Here is a 15,975-nt window from a genome sequence, read left to right on the forward strand (position 1 = left end):
ATGGTTTTTTGGAGCCAGAAGTGATCATATTTGGGCAAGAGGCTGGTGTGGTGGAGGAGTGAGGGGTGGATCTGACTGAGGAGCTGAAGACATAGTTGGGAGACAGTCTGTCACTCAAAGCAGCCCTGCCCTTAATTATACATAATTTTAAACCTTAATAAAATGTAAAGGAGTAAGTTATATTAAATATTCACCCCCTGCACAGTTGTCATTAACGTGGAAATTAGAGAGACCAAAACTGTTTTTTGTACCAGGCTGTAAACATGTTTATTTCTGCTGATAAGTTGAGCATTTTCAGTTTTTGGCACTTCCGTGTTGGCTTCATTCTTCAGCCCTGGAGGTTACTGCTTGGGCTGGAAATGAAAACCCAGAGCTGACTGAACTAGTTGACAACCAGCATCGTGATATCAGTTATCCAGATGGTCAAAATTAGGATGTTTGAGCTCTGCTTGGGTGGAGATGGACAGTATTTTGTGGTGGCACGTCATTGCAGGTTAAGGGGCTAAAATTAGTGTATTTACCTGGGTGTTGTGTTTCCATTAAAAGGGAACTAATGATTTTTTTTCAACCTTGGCCCTATTTTCCGATCTACTTTTGTCTAAATGAGTGATAGGATGTTCAATATTTGACATTTCTCCAGTACGAAGCTCGGGCTGACCTGCCTGCAGCCCCTGAGCGCATGCTATATCAATTAATAGGGCACTCAGACAGCATCAAACAATGTCAAAATACGTCCACTGAAAGTGCATTTTTTTCACACAGATAGGCTCGGATTGTTAGTATAATTATCCGACAACATAACGGAAAGGAAAAATGAACGCCTGTGTTTACCTTTAGCTGGATTCGGACCTGTTCCTCTGCCTGTTGCAATTTTATAAATTAAAATATTGTCAGGGTTATTTTAGGTTTGCTAGGAGTTTAAAGTACATGGATATTTACCAATCAGGTAGGGTCCACTGACAGAACCTGTTGAATTGGATTGTGGGAAATGTAGGACCCAGTAGTTTTAGAGGTTGTCATGTGTCCTGCAGCTTTATGAGCCTTGTTTTATTTTTGAGGTCATTGTAAATGTTTCATGAACATTCTTATTTCTGATTGAAACAAACTCCAAAGTCATTTAGGTGTATCAGAATACAGGGCCTCCATAGAAGTTTAGATTATTAAGTTGCAACGCTGTGCTTGTTTTTCGAACCCCATAAATGGACAGACATTTTAATGGCCCAGTACACATTTCTCAAAATCACAGTGACTTCTCCTTACACAGACAACCACAGTGTAAAGAACAACGAGATATCCAAGCCACATTAGTGGTGCCCCCCAGGATTGGCCATGGCCCACCAGTTAGAATTGCTGCCACTCCCGATAAAAATAATTGGTTCAATATTACTGTCTTCAAGAGGCTGTGGCATGCTTTTTTTTAAGCTACACAAAGGTAGTGGTATCTTGTGAAACTAAACAATCTAAGGTATTCATGGTACCAACAATGCTGGCATAGCTTGTTGGGAGGGGGGCTAAATAATGCTTCAAAGTTAGGGCCACATTTTGGTAAGGCGACAACTGACAGTGAAATATTCAAAGCGTTACCTTGAACTTACCTTAAGATATTGGAATTAAAACGGGTTCTATCGATACCCACGAGTCTTTACAGGCTTGTTCCCTGTAAATGTTTATTTCCTTACAATCAATGTACTGTATTAATGTTGTGTATTTGTCTTTTTAAGGAAAAGGACAACCAGCCTACTTGAAGAACAATGAATCGCCTAACATGTATAGATAAATAACACGTTAAAAGGGGATTGTTGTTGAGGAACTCAAACTGTTAACTGTACAGGTATTAGTCTATGCACATTAAATAATTTGTAACATTAACTATAAAGTAAGGCGATGTACACATGCTGTGTTTTTTATGCCCTCAAATTCATGTTTTTGTAATGTAGACGTGTGACAGGCGCGCTCAAACACAGACTGACGCTGTCGCTGCGTTCACGCATTCTCGAGCGCCTACTTTTCAGGGTGCGACAGCTACATCCTCAGATAAACCAAGTTCAACTTTTGGAATGCAGCAGCACACACTGATGTCATGTGACGACACCCAACACATCTCAGCCAAAAGATATCTTCCCCTTGTTGGGAATAGAATAATTTTATGTGTTTTACTATAAGTTGTGTTTCACTATATAAGTTTTAGATGTGTGAACAATGAGAATACTGAGATGATTTCAGCTGATCTGAATGTGTTTGCTTTGCAGAAGTGGAGAAGTACAGGAGAGGAAGAGACATGAAGTCTGAGGAGCACATACTGCAATGCTTAAATAATTAGTTTCATATATGGTAAAAAGAATAGAAAGTGATATACAGATAGTAAGGTACAGCACGTGTAGGGAGTTGTGTTGTTCTCTTGTCTTTCAAAACAGGAACCACGCCCCCACCGCCAGTGGGAAGGAGTCAGATTAACACGAGGCAGGGGCGTGGTGTGGTGAAGGAGGAAGTGGAACTGCCAATGAGAAGAGGACAACGCCTTGCGTGCACAATGACACTCTGTTACGCTCAAATATACTGGGTCAGGGAAAGGACAGGAGGTCAGACTTCGTGAACTGACACACCTTTGTTGTTCGTCAGGGACGTGAAGTTGAGACCCAGAGCTCTGTAATTTTATTCCTTTACTGCTTAATAAACTACATTAACTGAGACCGAATATCTTCTCCTATTGCTTCATTAAAGAACACGCAGGACTGAGCTCACACATAGCACATTGGAGAGTAGGATGAGACTATAGTCCAACACCCTTCATCCAAAATATCAGTCTGTGATATGGAGAAAAAGTTGATCATGTTAGTGCAGGGCTGCCAGAGCTTTACAGCTGTTTCATGGACAATAGGCCAACTACACTGCTACACACAACAGACAGAGTAGTACGCAGTGCCTGACCTCGTGTTTTCCAGGCGGTTAAAGACGCAGCATATGTACGGCTCCTAAGAAACCAAAATGTATTAGTATGTGATTCCTTAACTCTGCATATTGATACAGTATTTAACTAGCCTATACACTTGAACAGCAAAAAGGAACTCTTCAAATTCAGTTATGACTTTTGGCTTTGGCGTGCCACTCCAGATTTTCAGTGGCCTCATCTAGACATCCCACGGAAAAATTTTTGGGGGCGCCACTGCACATGGTTCATTTCTATCTCATCTGGTACATCCCACTGATAGTACAAGCTTAATAACATATGAATACATTTTACAATTTTTAAACATGATAATAATGAAGCCATTTATTCTCTGAGCCATGCTTCTCTTCCCTTCAGCTCTGCAGCAGTTACAGATGTATGCCCTAACTCATTCATTGTAGGGCCTGAGGCCAAAATCCCCAAACTGAGCTGCTGTGCTGGTGAGAGAAACATTTGGGATATGAAGTAATGTCTCAAGAGTCAGGCAAAAAATGAATCCCCACATTTCCACTCCCCACAGACAGAAGGAAATAGCTTTGTGTTTTGTCATCAAAGCATTTTTCTTTTCATTAATCTTTCTTTTTTTTTTTTTAGAAACTATTCACATAAAAATAAACATGAATCATATATCTTTCAGTAGGAAAATGTTAATTTGCATAGCACCAACTCAGAGTACAGAGTGCTAAGCAACAACAGCACCTTTCATATTAAAACTAACAAAAAGCAAACTTTTTCCACGTTTTTTTTTTTTATACAGCTTACAGAGAGAAAAGTCAAATTCATCAACTCATAAATACAGCAAGTGTATAATGATCCTTTATGACCCAACAGCAGACTGTTGTGACATTCCTCAAACATCTTGAGTCAAGACATGCAGCCAGTTGTGCGTCTGATTCTGAGCCATCACTTTTCAGACAGAGATGACGACAGCGTCATTCAGGTGTTTCACACTTTGCATATACTTAAATGTGTTTTACATTTCCAGCACATTCTATTTCCTAAGTCAATTTCACAAGAGGTGTAATTTTAAAATATCATTGAATTGAATGTACAAATTTGTCCTTTCCTGACTTGGAAAAATTCTGTCACCATGTGTGGGCCAACTGCATGCTGCTCACACAGACACCCTGCAGTTATAAACTAGATGATTATTCTTCATTTTGAAAAAGACATGAGTTGCAACATTTTTTTCAACATTACTTCAAAACATATATATGTTGACACTGGAAAGGCAGAACCAGACTATATATAAGAATAATTTGTTTGTCCTTGGCGGTGGTGAAAGTGGTTTTGCATTTTTTTCATCTTTATTACATAATAAACCATAAACACATTTAGCTAAAAAAGTGATCATGGCAGCTGGACTGTGTGGGCGTGGGCTGCCAGTAACTCTGCACTGTTTACTACTCTTCAAACCTCCCTTATCAAACCTGCTGAGTTAGCTATTGCAAAACAGACTAATTCAGCCCTGTATGGTATTTCATTTCATCTGGAGTGTTTATTCAAATGACTTTAATGCTGTAAGTGACTAATGTCCTGCAGCACTAATCACATTCAGTTGTTCAAATAAAATCTACATGGTGAAAATGACTAACAACTTGACTTCTCGGAATACTATTGACTCTTGTGTTACAAAGTGCTGTCAAAATTCCTTTCATTCATAAAACCCTACCTCACCATATCTGTGTTCCTCGAGCCTCTGCTTGTGTGCCTCAAGCCAATCTTATCTTCAGGTTTAAGGAAGATGCTTCACACAAGTAGAGTCTAATTGCCAAAGTTTTTGACCACTGCTGACTTTTTACATATTTCCAATTGATATCTCCTTATTGAAATGACAGTTATTGACTCATTTTTAATCTTGGTGAAAAAGAGAGACTGACCAACTGTTTACCATTTTCAGTGACACCTTTCAAAAAATGTCCTCTAGCTTAAAAAAAAGATTGGGGGTTGGCTGAATCAGGACCAAGCTGCAACCTCTGAGGCTGAAAAATCAAGCCAGTAAGGAAGTGCCAAAAACAGTGTAAATCTCCATAGACCCCCATATTAAAATGCCTAACTTTACAGCAGACATAAACATCTTTACAGCCTACTATGAACCAGACAAACTCATGATTGATGTCACAGTAGCTTATTTACACAGTCAATATTAGGGACAGGGGTCAATATTTCTTGCCAACCCAGTTGCCAGAAAATATGTTGGCATTGTGGGTTTCTGAAAACCACATATCCCCTTGTTCAATGCTTTGCTCATCTTGAAAACTAACATTCAAAATTCTGCAGAATTTTTTGTGGAAATTTATGTTCCCCAAAATTTGAGTCCTAATGCTTTCAATGATACCCTGACCTTTAATCTACAGAAATACCAATGTGCACTTGCAATCAAGAAATACTGTCATCTAATAAGCAAATTGTCATGACATCTCTGGGCCCTTACTTATTCCATGTGAAAAAATCAAATTCTTCTATGTCAGGACACCAGATCAGCCTGTTTGTTATTTTTTGGTTAATGGATTTTTTTAGTCTGTAAAATGTCAGAAAAATACTTTTAAAAGACTGATTAGTATTTTCATAATGCAGGGTGGTGTCTTCAAAGTGCTTGCTTTGTCCGACCAACAGTTGAAATCACAGATATTCAGATATTTAGCTGACAGTGAACTATGAGAAGCTGGAATTTTTTTATTGATGAAGAACAACTACTACTAAAAGATTATTTATGATTTCTTAAGACTCATAAACAGACACCAACACATTCTGCGAACATTCAACAGTGAAATGAATAAACCTGATGTGTCCCAGCTATTGCTCAGCTCGTCTGCCTTAACAACACAGTCTACACCTTTTTATACCTGCTGACTTATTAAATCAGAGTTCTACTGACTGAAACATGACCCCAAATTCAGCAGCAGACTTCACTAATATTAGTTATATAAAGTAGTAGTAAAATAAATAACTTCAGGCATTCATTGTATATGATATGAAAGAAGGTTAACAGTAAAATCAGTAAAACATTCTCAGCCTACATGACTAAACACATAATTGAAGATATGTTGCTAAGTTTGTTTTTAATGACAGGTAATTTACTAATGAAGATTGAGAGTAATGTCAGATAGGGATATTGCCCTGAAGTTTGATGACAGACCTGTCATTGTAGCCATCATTCTCTTAGGCACATTCTGATTATATATCTCTTATCATTTTTATGTCATTCCAAGCATGTGAAAATGTAGTGTATGCATTAAAGTAGGGTGTGTGCAAAAATACGAAACAGTGTATTATATTTTTTAAAACCTGACACTACAGTATTAACGTTGTACAGTAAGGGTGGCAATCTATTCCTCTTTGTAGGTAGACGATGAAAACTACCGTTTACATGAACAGTCCCTTTTTGTTCAACACTATTGTTGAAGCCTCACATTTAGCTCAGTCTGGTTGGTAGTAGTGGCGGCATGGTGGTACAGTTAGGACCCAGGGTGGGGGGTTTGAATCCTGAGCTGGGGGAGCCCTTCTGTGTGGACTTTGCATGTTCTCCCCGTGGGTTTTCTCCAGGTTCTCTGGCTTTCTCCCACAGTCCAAAGACATGCAGATTAATTGGTGGCTCTAAATTGCCTCTAGGTGTAAATGTAAGCTTGAATAGTTGTCTGTCTCTATGTGTCAGCCCTATGATAGTCTGGTGACCTGTCCAGGGCGTACCCCCCCTCTTGCCCAATTTCAACTGGGATAGGCTCCAGCCCCCCCGCGACCCCCAACATTGGCTTAAGTGGATAGGATATATTCAATACAGCTGACAGTGCCTATTTTGCCAGAAGCATGTGCAGTTACAAATATTAAGGATGCTGTTCAGAAAATGTATCTGCTCTATAGAACAGTGTTGAGGCATCGTTAAGCCATCGTTACTGTAAGTCTCTGTAAGATGATATTAATGAGTTAAAAATAAGGCAGGGTTAGCTTCAATAAGGTAAAGCAAACAACCTACAGCGAAGCAGATACTGGTAGCTTCTTGCTGCTGCAGAGTCATCAGTGGGTTCTCATGAACAGTAATAGTAAAAGAAATCATAAAGCTACACTGGTATTTTCCCTTATGTTCCTAAGGAGTTGAAGGTGCAAACAACTTCAAGATCAGACTGAGGTAATTCTGACCGGATTACTAAGACACAAGGTCGGCACCGAAAAACACCTGGGATTCTTTCTCAAGAACAATAAGTTCAGGGTACAATGATGTCACGCGTAGTCTGCTGTTAGCCTCCAGGGAGAACAAGCCGGCTGTATAGAGGGATTTCCTCCACTGCTTCATGCTGCAACTCACTGTCTCGACTGATGACAGGAGTTGCACATTGTTTTTGTAATTATCCCCGATAACAAACACTGTGTTGCTGAGTCTCAGCTCATCACTCAAACCCGCGCCCTCATAGGTGATCTGCAAGAAGACTCTGTAGATGCCCTTCCTGGGCACAACGAGGTTCCCGCTGGAGTAGCTGAACCCTCCATGACAGAAGGCATTCCCTTCGTCACTCTCCCATGCAAGATATTCCCCAACAGTGTTGTTGCCTTTAGGAGCTGAGGATGAGAGCAGAAAGGCAAAAATAAGGTTATGAATGTTTCTGCACCTGTATCATTTCTTTATAACATGAAATATGTCACAGCCCTGTGCTTCCACCTTCCCTCCCCTAGCATAATCATGTGGATGACATCCTATGGCCTTTGCAGTCACCAGATCTCAAATCAGCTGAACACCTATTAAAGATTATACAGAGTTTTTCACCACCATTTACAAAGCACCAAATGAGGGAATGTCTTTGGGAAGAATGGTGATCATCCCTTCAGTGGTGCTCCAGAGACTTAGGATCTATGCGGAGGAGCACTGAAGCTGCTCTGGAGAACAATAGTGGAACATCTTACTAAGACACTTTTTGTTGTTATTCTTCAATTCGTTACATTTCTGTACAGCTTATAAGAAGTTTGTTTTCTTTAGTGTATAGTCACCTGAAAATAAGAAGTGTTGTGTTTCTATTACTTCAGAATGAGCTGTTTATGTCTACACACAGAGTGGGCCCTCGTCTACGGAGATCAGTGTGTTGCACCACCATTTTTCCACAGTAGACCAAACACTGGCTGTAGATAGGGCCATTCATGTTTTCACGTTGGTGACTGTAGTTAAAAGCCCCTCTGTGACGAGCAGTGTCAGAAAACAGTGATTTCTTTTGGAGTTATACTGTTTTATTCAGCTTTTTTACAGGTTTAAATCATCGGGTCTGTTTGTTTTGGACAGAAAGGAGACCTCTGCAGATAATTCAGCTCCCGGTAAAAACCTCCTAAACATCTGGATTGTAAGTCATTGCAGAAAAAAGGTGAACAAATATTAGCAGGTGCTAGGCTAGTGTCCTGTCTCCTAAGTGCCAAACAGCATAGGAGAAACACTGATTTGTAACATGAAACAGCTTTATTCAGTGTTTTAACTGATTTTAATCACCTGGTCTGTTTGCTTTGGAGAGGAAGAGACTTCTGCGGATAATTCAGTTCCCAGTAAAAACCTCCTGAACAATGAACGCTGAAGAAATTCTAACAAGGAGAAGTTTCAGCTGGTTGCAATCTGCAACCCTCTCTACTAGATAACATAAATTCACCTAAATCCTACATGCTGGACCTTTAAAAGGAAGACAGTAAACTAGTAAAGAAAACAACAACAACAACAACAACGATATAGATATAGATATGGGTGCCAGATTATGTTTTAAAATGGGTGAGCAAACATGGAAAGACACATAATTGGCAGGGGGGTTGGGGTTGCAATATTTCTGCACCACCTGCACTAGTCTAGATTAGTTTGAGGGTGTAGAGATCAGCATGATAATTGGGTGGACCCTGTATGAAAAATTAACCATAATAAGCAGGGCCCAAACTGTTCTATTTCAATTTTATTTATAAAGCGCAATATCACAAATCACAGTTTGCCTCAGAGGGCTTTACAGCATACGACATCCCTCTGTCCTTTGGACCCTCACGCAGATAAGGAAAAACTTCCCCCAAAAAACCCTTTCATAGGGAAAAAAATGGTAGAAGTAGTGGAGTTATAGATCTATTACAATGTTTAGATATGAAAAATACTGAATTACTTGTCCATACCCATTGAGTACAGCATACCATACCATGACTTAGTCATACCAAAAATTAGAAAAAAAACACAACATTGGGCCACAGGGGGAGCCACAGCGATCTGTCGCATTTTAGCCATTTTTAAGCATTTTTCTGTTGTTAAAGCACTACCCAGTTGCCAATTATAGTCAAATTTCTCCAGTCACCTTGAGGCGTCCTGTTCTACATATCTACCAAGTTTAGTAAAAACTGATATGGTGGTTAGGCCTAGATAAGAAATTAGCTCTGTAGCGCCCCCATTTTGTTAGATTGGGTCAATAATGGAGGGGTCCCCTCAGATTATGTGTGGTCATATGCCTACAAAGTTGCGTGGTGATCGGTGAAACCCTTGAGATGTTATACACCTTTATGTGATGAGCCACGACCTCTGCAATATTCATTGCCTTATAGAAGCTCAGTTTTAGTAAGTTTTCCAACTTTTGCCACTTTAGATATTGGATATTAGATTATGTTCAGCGAGTTTCATGCAGATCGGTCAAACTTCCTAGGAAGAGATCGATTTGAAGTGTTTTTCAAAAAATTCAAAATGGCAGAAAATCTATATAACCAGAAGTTATGGGTTCTTGAGGCAAATTTGTTCCTCATGAGGAGAGGCATCTCTGTGCAAAGTTTCATGTCTCTACGACATACAAGGCATGAGATATGCCCATTCAAAGTTTGCAATCCTGATCATACTGAAAGCACAGCGCAGAGCGGCTGGATGGGACCGACAGAAAGTAATGCATCCTGGTTTTTATAAAGAATTCCATCCAAAGTCTGACTAAAAGTGATACTTAAACTAAATAAGTCACTTTCCACTGCTGAACATTTGACTGTTAATTGAGGCAATTTCATGTTGTGAGGAGAAGCTCTGCAGTTTGTCTGCCTCTCTCACTGCACTGCAGTGTGAGAGAAAATGTGTTATAATTTTATTATGCCTACTTGTTTTTGTCAGGTGTTTAACAAAAGCAAAATTAATCTATCAGGCTTGTTTCTTAAAAGCACAACAATTAGTATTTCTGTGCATTTTCAGTATAAACTCTTTAACCAGCAGCTGCATGTTGGATGTATAGTAAAGAGGGTGAGAGAGAGAGATAAAGCCATTTGAAATGAATTGAATTGAATTGAGAGAGAGAGAGAGAGAGAGAGAGAGAGAGAGACAGTGCACTCCGTGTGTTTGTTTTAACCAACAACATAATTAACTGGTCAAACTGGTCAATCCACAGCATTTTTAGCCAGTGCAACCCCAGTGGGGTAACAAACATTAGTGCTTTTCTAGGAAAACAGGTGTTCAGTACACCCCTCATCATGGCAGCCTTACACTACTGCACTGTTGTACCTGTTAGCATTGCACTTGGATTCTTGAAGTCTTTGGGTTGCTGCTGTCTGTCACCTACAAGAGAGATTTAAAGTATTGTTTAACACACATTGATGGATGATTGTTTTTCCAAGCCCATTTGATCTTTTCTGGCCAGAAATCAACTATGCATTTTATCTAACTGGAATGCTGAACAAAATATTTACCTGATGAAAGCCTCTCAGATTGCGTCAACAGCTGGAAGGAAACAAACACAGTCTTAGCAACTTTTTTGTAATTAACAGCAATGATAGAAGAAATTAAAATAGTGCAGTCAAGAAGAATACTACAGTACTGTAAATGCAGTCGCAAGTGTGCATTATAATGACACAATTGTAACTATATTATGGATTCACAATAATATCTGTATCAGAATCCGTGAACATGTTTTCATTATCTTTTAAAGAGCTGTATTTACATAATCATATTATTATATAACAATATATATGAAAACAAACAAACTGATTTAAATATAGGCTACAGTAAATGGACCAATATCACATACATGACTGATACTGCTCCAGTAAACACAAGCTTTGTAGACATGAAGTGGTCATACAGGCCACAGTGAAGTCAGGGACGGTGAGACATCAGGTAAAATGGGACACATAAGGTTTTCCTTATCTGTGTGAGGGTCCAAAGGACAGAGGGATGCTGTATGCTGCCTCTCTCAGTGCAGTGAGAGAGGCAGACAAACTGCAGAGCTCCTCCTCACAACATGAAATTGCCTCAATTAACAGTCAAATGTTCACCAGTGGAAAGTGACTTATTTATCAATCAATCAATCAATTTTATTTATAAAGCCCAATATCACAAATCACAATTTGCCTCATGGGGCTTTACAGCATACAACATCCCTCTGTCCTTTTATTTAGTATAAGTATCACTTTTTGTCAGACTTTGGATGAGATTCTTTATAAAAACCAGGATGCATTACTCTCTGTCGGTCTCATCCAGCCGCTCTGCGCTGTGCTTTCAGTATGATCAGGATTGCAAACTTTGAATGGGCATATCTCATGCCCCGTATGTCGTAGAGACATGAAACTTTGCACAGAGATACCTCTCCCCATGAGGAACAAATTTGCCCCAAGAACCCATAACTTCTGGTTATATAGATTTTCTGCCATTTTGAATTTTTTAAAAAACACTTCAAATGGATCTCTTCCTAGGAAGTTTGACTGATCTGCATGAAACTGGGTGAACATAATCTAGGGACCAATATCTAAAGTTCCCTCTTGGAAAAAGTTGGAAAACTTACTAAAACTGAGCTTCTATAAGGCAATGAATATTGCGGAGGGCGTGGCTCATCACATAAAGGTGTATAACATCTCAAGGGTTTCACCGATCACCACACAGCTTTGTAGGCATATGACCACACAGGACACCTCAAGGTGACTGGAGAAATTTAACTCTAATTGGCAACTGGGTGGCGCTATAACAACAGAAAAATGCTTAAAAATGGCTAAAATGCGACAGATCGCTGTGGCTCCCCCTGTGGCTGAATGTTGTGGGTTTTCTTCTAATTTTTGGTATGACTAAGTCATGGTATGGTATGCTGTACTCAATGGGTATGGACTAGTAATTCAGTATTTTTCATATCTAAATATTGTAATAGATCTATAACTCCACTACTTCTACCATTTTTTCCCGTGAAAGGGTTTTTTGGGGGAAGTTTTTCCTTATCTGCGTGAGGGTCCAAAGGACAGAGGGATGTCGTATGCTGTAAAGCCCTCTGAGGCAAATTGTGATTTGTGATATTGGGCTTTATAAATAAAATTGAAATTGAAATTGAAACAAACAGGGTCCACCCAATTATTATGCTGATCTCTACACCCTCAAACTAATCTAGACTAGTGCAGATGGTGCACAATGGCCAAGTCATATCATCTGACCTGAATCCAATTGAGCATGCGTTTTTCTTGCTGAAGCCAAAACTGAGGGCAAAACACCCAAAACACAAGCAGGAAGTGCAGACGGCTGCAGTAAAGGGCTGGCAGAGCATCACCAGGGAAGAAACCCAGCATCTGATGATGCCTATGTGTCCAACACTTCAGGCAGTCATTGACTGTAAAGGATTTGCAACCAAGTATTAAAACTGACTGTTTAATTGATGATTATGTTAGTTTGTCCAAATACTTATGAGCCCTTAAAGTCGGGGGGCTGTGTGAAGAAATGGTTGTAATTCCTACACGGTTCATACTACATTTTTGAAAAAAGCCTTAAATGAAAGCTGAGAGTCTGCACTTTAAGCAGGTATTCATTGTTTCATTTAAAACCCATTGTGGTGGTGTACTGAGCCAAAATGATGACAACTGTATCATTGTCCAAATAATTATGGACCTAACTGTATATATATATATATATATATATATATGTGTGTGTATGTTTATAAAATCTTTTTTAGCTATTCCAACTGTCAGTCTGTTGTGGCCATATAAATCAATGAAGCATTCTTTGTAGCGTAGGCCTACTGCCAATTCATAGTTAATTTTAAATAAGTAGGGTGAGTTCAGGGTGAGTAGGGCAGTTTTCGGTTTTCTGCATTGTGTGAGATTTCTGGCTATGGATTTCAAAAAATAACCCTACATATGATACATTTCTGTAATGCTGAAGATGTTACCTATCCATCTGAGGAGGAAAGAAGATCTGATTATATTCCATGGATGCATGGCATACCCTTTTTTGTGAACTGACTAAAAATCGTTTTTGTGTGTGAAATTTGGGTGAGTAGGACAACACATCAGATCACTGATTTAGCCTGCTACCTTTAATGTAGACTCACAAGTCAGTCTTTAGACGCTTTGCTTAACTAAAGACTGATGACTTTCTCCCTGATTTTGTGTTTAGATGGGCGGATACAATTTCAGAGTTTAAAAAAAACTCCCTATGTTGCAGAACCAATAGTAAATCCGCAGGGCGGTCCTTCGGTGGCTCGCTGAACTCTTGTGCTCGTAAACATAGTCCGACTAGAAACACGTGTAGCAGCACAAAATGGCTCAAGTCGCTGTAAGTCCTTCATTTCCACAATCTTGTGGACTGAGCACAAGTTTGATAAAATGGAGTTAAATCTCTCGGCATCCATTTTCAAGCTCTCTGTGTGTTTGTTTCCTTGCCGACGAGAAAAGGGGGAGCACACATTTCCGGGAGGTTGTGTCCTTTTAAAAAAAATGCAAGAGGTGTTGCTTTGTTGCCGGCCATTTTCGCCGGTGTGTTGATCACACTTTAGAAAGGAGTGTCCCCAGACTATCAGAAGGCGGAGATCTCTGATTGTCTGGTGGCGAGACTACCTTTATTGAACATGCCTACAAACAAAAATTCATGGATACATTTATCAGAATTCAGGTCAAAATTTCATTGTGTGTGTGTGTGTGTGTGTGTGTGTGTGTGCGTGCGCCCGTAAGTGTGTGTTCCTCTATATATCCTATCATCAACAATAGGCTTAAAGAGTTGGGGACAATCTGCAAATTAGATCCTGGGAAATAATCTGTTATCATGCATCCCTAGTAGGCTGGGTACACTTGCTGTTTATGCTAGCTGTTTTGCTAGCTAGGTAGTCAGGCTAGCAGCAAAATTGAGGTGCTCCATCAACAATTGTGTGGTAGATTTTGGGTCTGCACACACAAGAAGGTTAGGAACTATTAATCTGGAACATATATAATGATTCCCTATGGCAGGATTGATCATTTTTATTCATTACCAGTGTCTTTTGGTGCTGTCCCACTCGCCCAAAACCATGCTGTCCCACCCACCCAAGACATAAAAATAACCCAATTCCATAAATATAAACATAATCGTAACATTCTTTTTTTTCTGATTTTATTGTAGAAGTGCATCAAATTCATGTTTCCAGCAAATATTTCTGCAATATCCTGGCTAAAATATTTTTTATAACCTTATGATCATAACAATCAAAATCATTTTCCTCACCTTGGGTTATGCAGGGTCAACTTCCTGTTTGATGTTGGCCCCGCCCCCACATGTGACATCACACCAATGAGTGTAAGCAACTCTGATAATGTGGTTTCACAGCAAGGCTCAGCAGAAAAAAGTTTTTATTTTCAATGACCAGGGGAGAAAATACAGCCAATTTACTTATACTGTCCCACCCAACCTGATGTCCCACTCACCCTGAATTAACCCTAGTCTACATTTTTGTAAAGGACCAAACAGAAGTTTTTGTGAGTAGAAGTTGATGTAAAAACACTGACGCATGTTGCCTGCAAAGTAACATTGACACCAGAGTAAGTTCGTCTAATTCTTGTTATAGCTGCATTTTATGACGTTTGAGTTAAGGTGCTCCTATAAACTAGGCTACGGTTTACTTCTCTGGACTTTCGTTGCTAGAGCACTTGGATCAAATTTAAAGCCAACGTTACCAAACACTACAACAGGAAATAAACTTTGACCCATTTAGAAAGAAAATATCCTAATGTAATGTTTGCGAAACATTTTTTTATTGAAAGTTAGCCTTAAGGCAACAGCGGTAAATTCACAGACTACAGACCACTTGCGTAACGTTGGTTAGCCTTTAAATGAACTACCCATTTATAAACTAGTTAACAGCTTTGGCCAACCCCTTGCAACAACAGCACATGTGAGCTGGTGGACTGTACAGGTGAGCTATGTAAAGGTTACCTGGCTGTCCGGTGACTGATGATCTCGCCCTCCGAGCACCACCGTGATCACTATCAGCAAAGCCAGAGCCACAGAAATCAGTAGAAGGAGCGCCACGACGAAAAACTGAGCCGTTCGCCGTGGTCGTGTCTCTGTCTGGCGGAGAAATTGAAAAGCTTTTGGCCGGTGTAGTCCTGCCTCCCCTCCGCAGTAGCAGCAGCCCTCTTCCTCCATGCAGCTGGTTTAGGCTATTCACGGATCAGCCGCCGGCTCCCATCCTACATCTCCATTTATCAGCGCGGTGTCGCCCACGTTGAAAACCACTGCAATGTTAAGGAGTCTCGATTTAGGCTACCCGAGTTTCACTTAGTGTCAGGAGTCAGACACGAACTTCCTCTTTCTGAAGTGAGTTTTCCGCAGCCTCCTCTCATGGGACATCCATTATATTGTGAATAATAGCTTGCATACCCCCGATCCCACGGGTTCGATTAGTTTGCCTCTAATGACAAGTGCACAACCAAAACCAACAAAGGACTTAATGGGGGAAGTTTTGTAGTCCCATATCACGACATGACTTTCTACAGCTATCCCTCACATTCTTACCCCTTACTGTAAGAGGCAACCCCATCAGTACCGACTGAGCTTTTAATATGTGCCGTGACGAGGAGAAAGAGCCGACACGAACGACAAGATAATCACTCTCCGCCAATACCAGTGGCACTGGTTTGTCTTTGTAAATGAATATAAAATCGGCCTCCTTGAGGTAATCTGCCCCTGCCTGCTGATTTACTTCTCATTCATGACGACTGTCAAGACAGCACTTTAGCCAACTTCATACCTGTCATAGTGAAAACGTTGCATTCCTCTGAAGGTGAAACAAATTAAAATTAAAAAATACTGTCAGTTTAACTATAATGTCATCAAACCA

General features: G+C 39.9%; 1 protein-coding gene across 1 annotated transcript; it reads right to left on the reverse strand.

Annotated features, from left to right (window-relative positions):
• Positions 1 to 5,608: 5,608 nt before the first annotated feature.
• On the reverse strand, positions 5,609 to 15,771 carry LOC117251960 (lymphotoxin-alpha). The gene is made up of 4 exons (XM_033618550.2): positions 15,069 to 15,771; positions 10,601 to 10,631; positions 10,416 to 10,469; positions 5,609 to 7,501 (listed from the first exon to the last, which is right to left on the reverse strand). The coding sequence occupies exons 1-4, from the start codon at positions 15,279 to 15,281 to the stop codon at positions 7,092 to 7,094; spliced, it is 708 nt and encodes a 235-aa protein (XP_033474441.2). The 5' UTR covers positions 15,282 to 15,771; the 3' UTR covers positions 5,609 to 7,091.
• Between the last annotated feature and the right edge of the window lie 204 nt (positions 15,772 to 15,975).

This window comes from Epinephelus lanceolatus, chromosome 9 (assembly GCF_041903045.1).
Source record: "Epinephelus lanceolatus isolate andai-2023 chromosome 9, ASM4190304v1, whole genome shotgun sequence".
NCBI lineage: Eukaryota > Metazoa > Chordata > Actinopteri > Perciformes > Serranidae > Epinephelus > Epinephelus lanceolatus.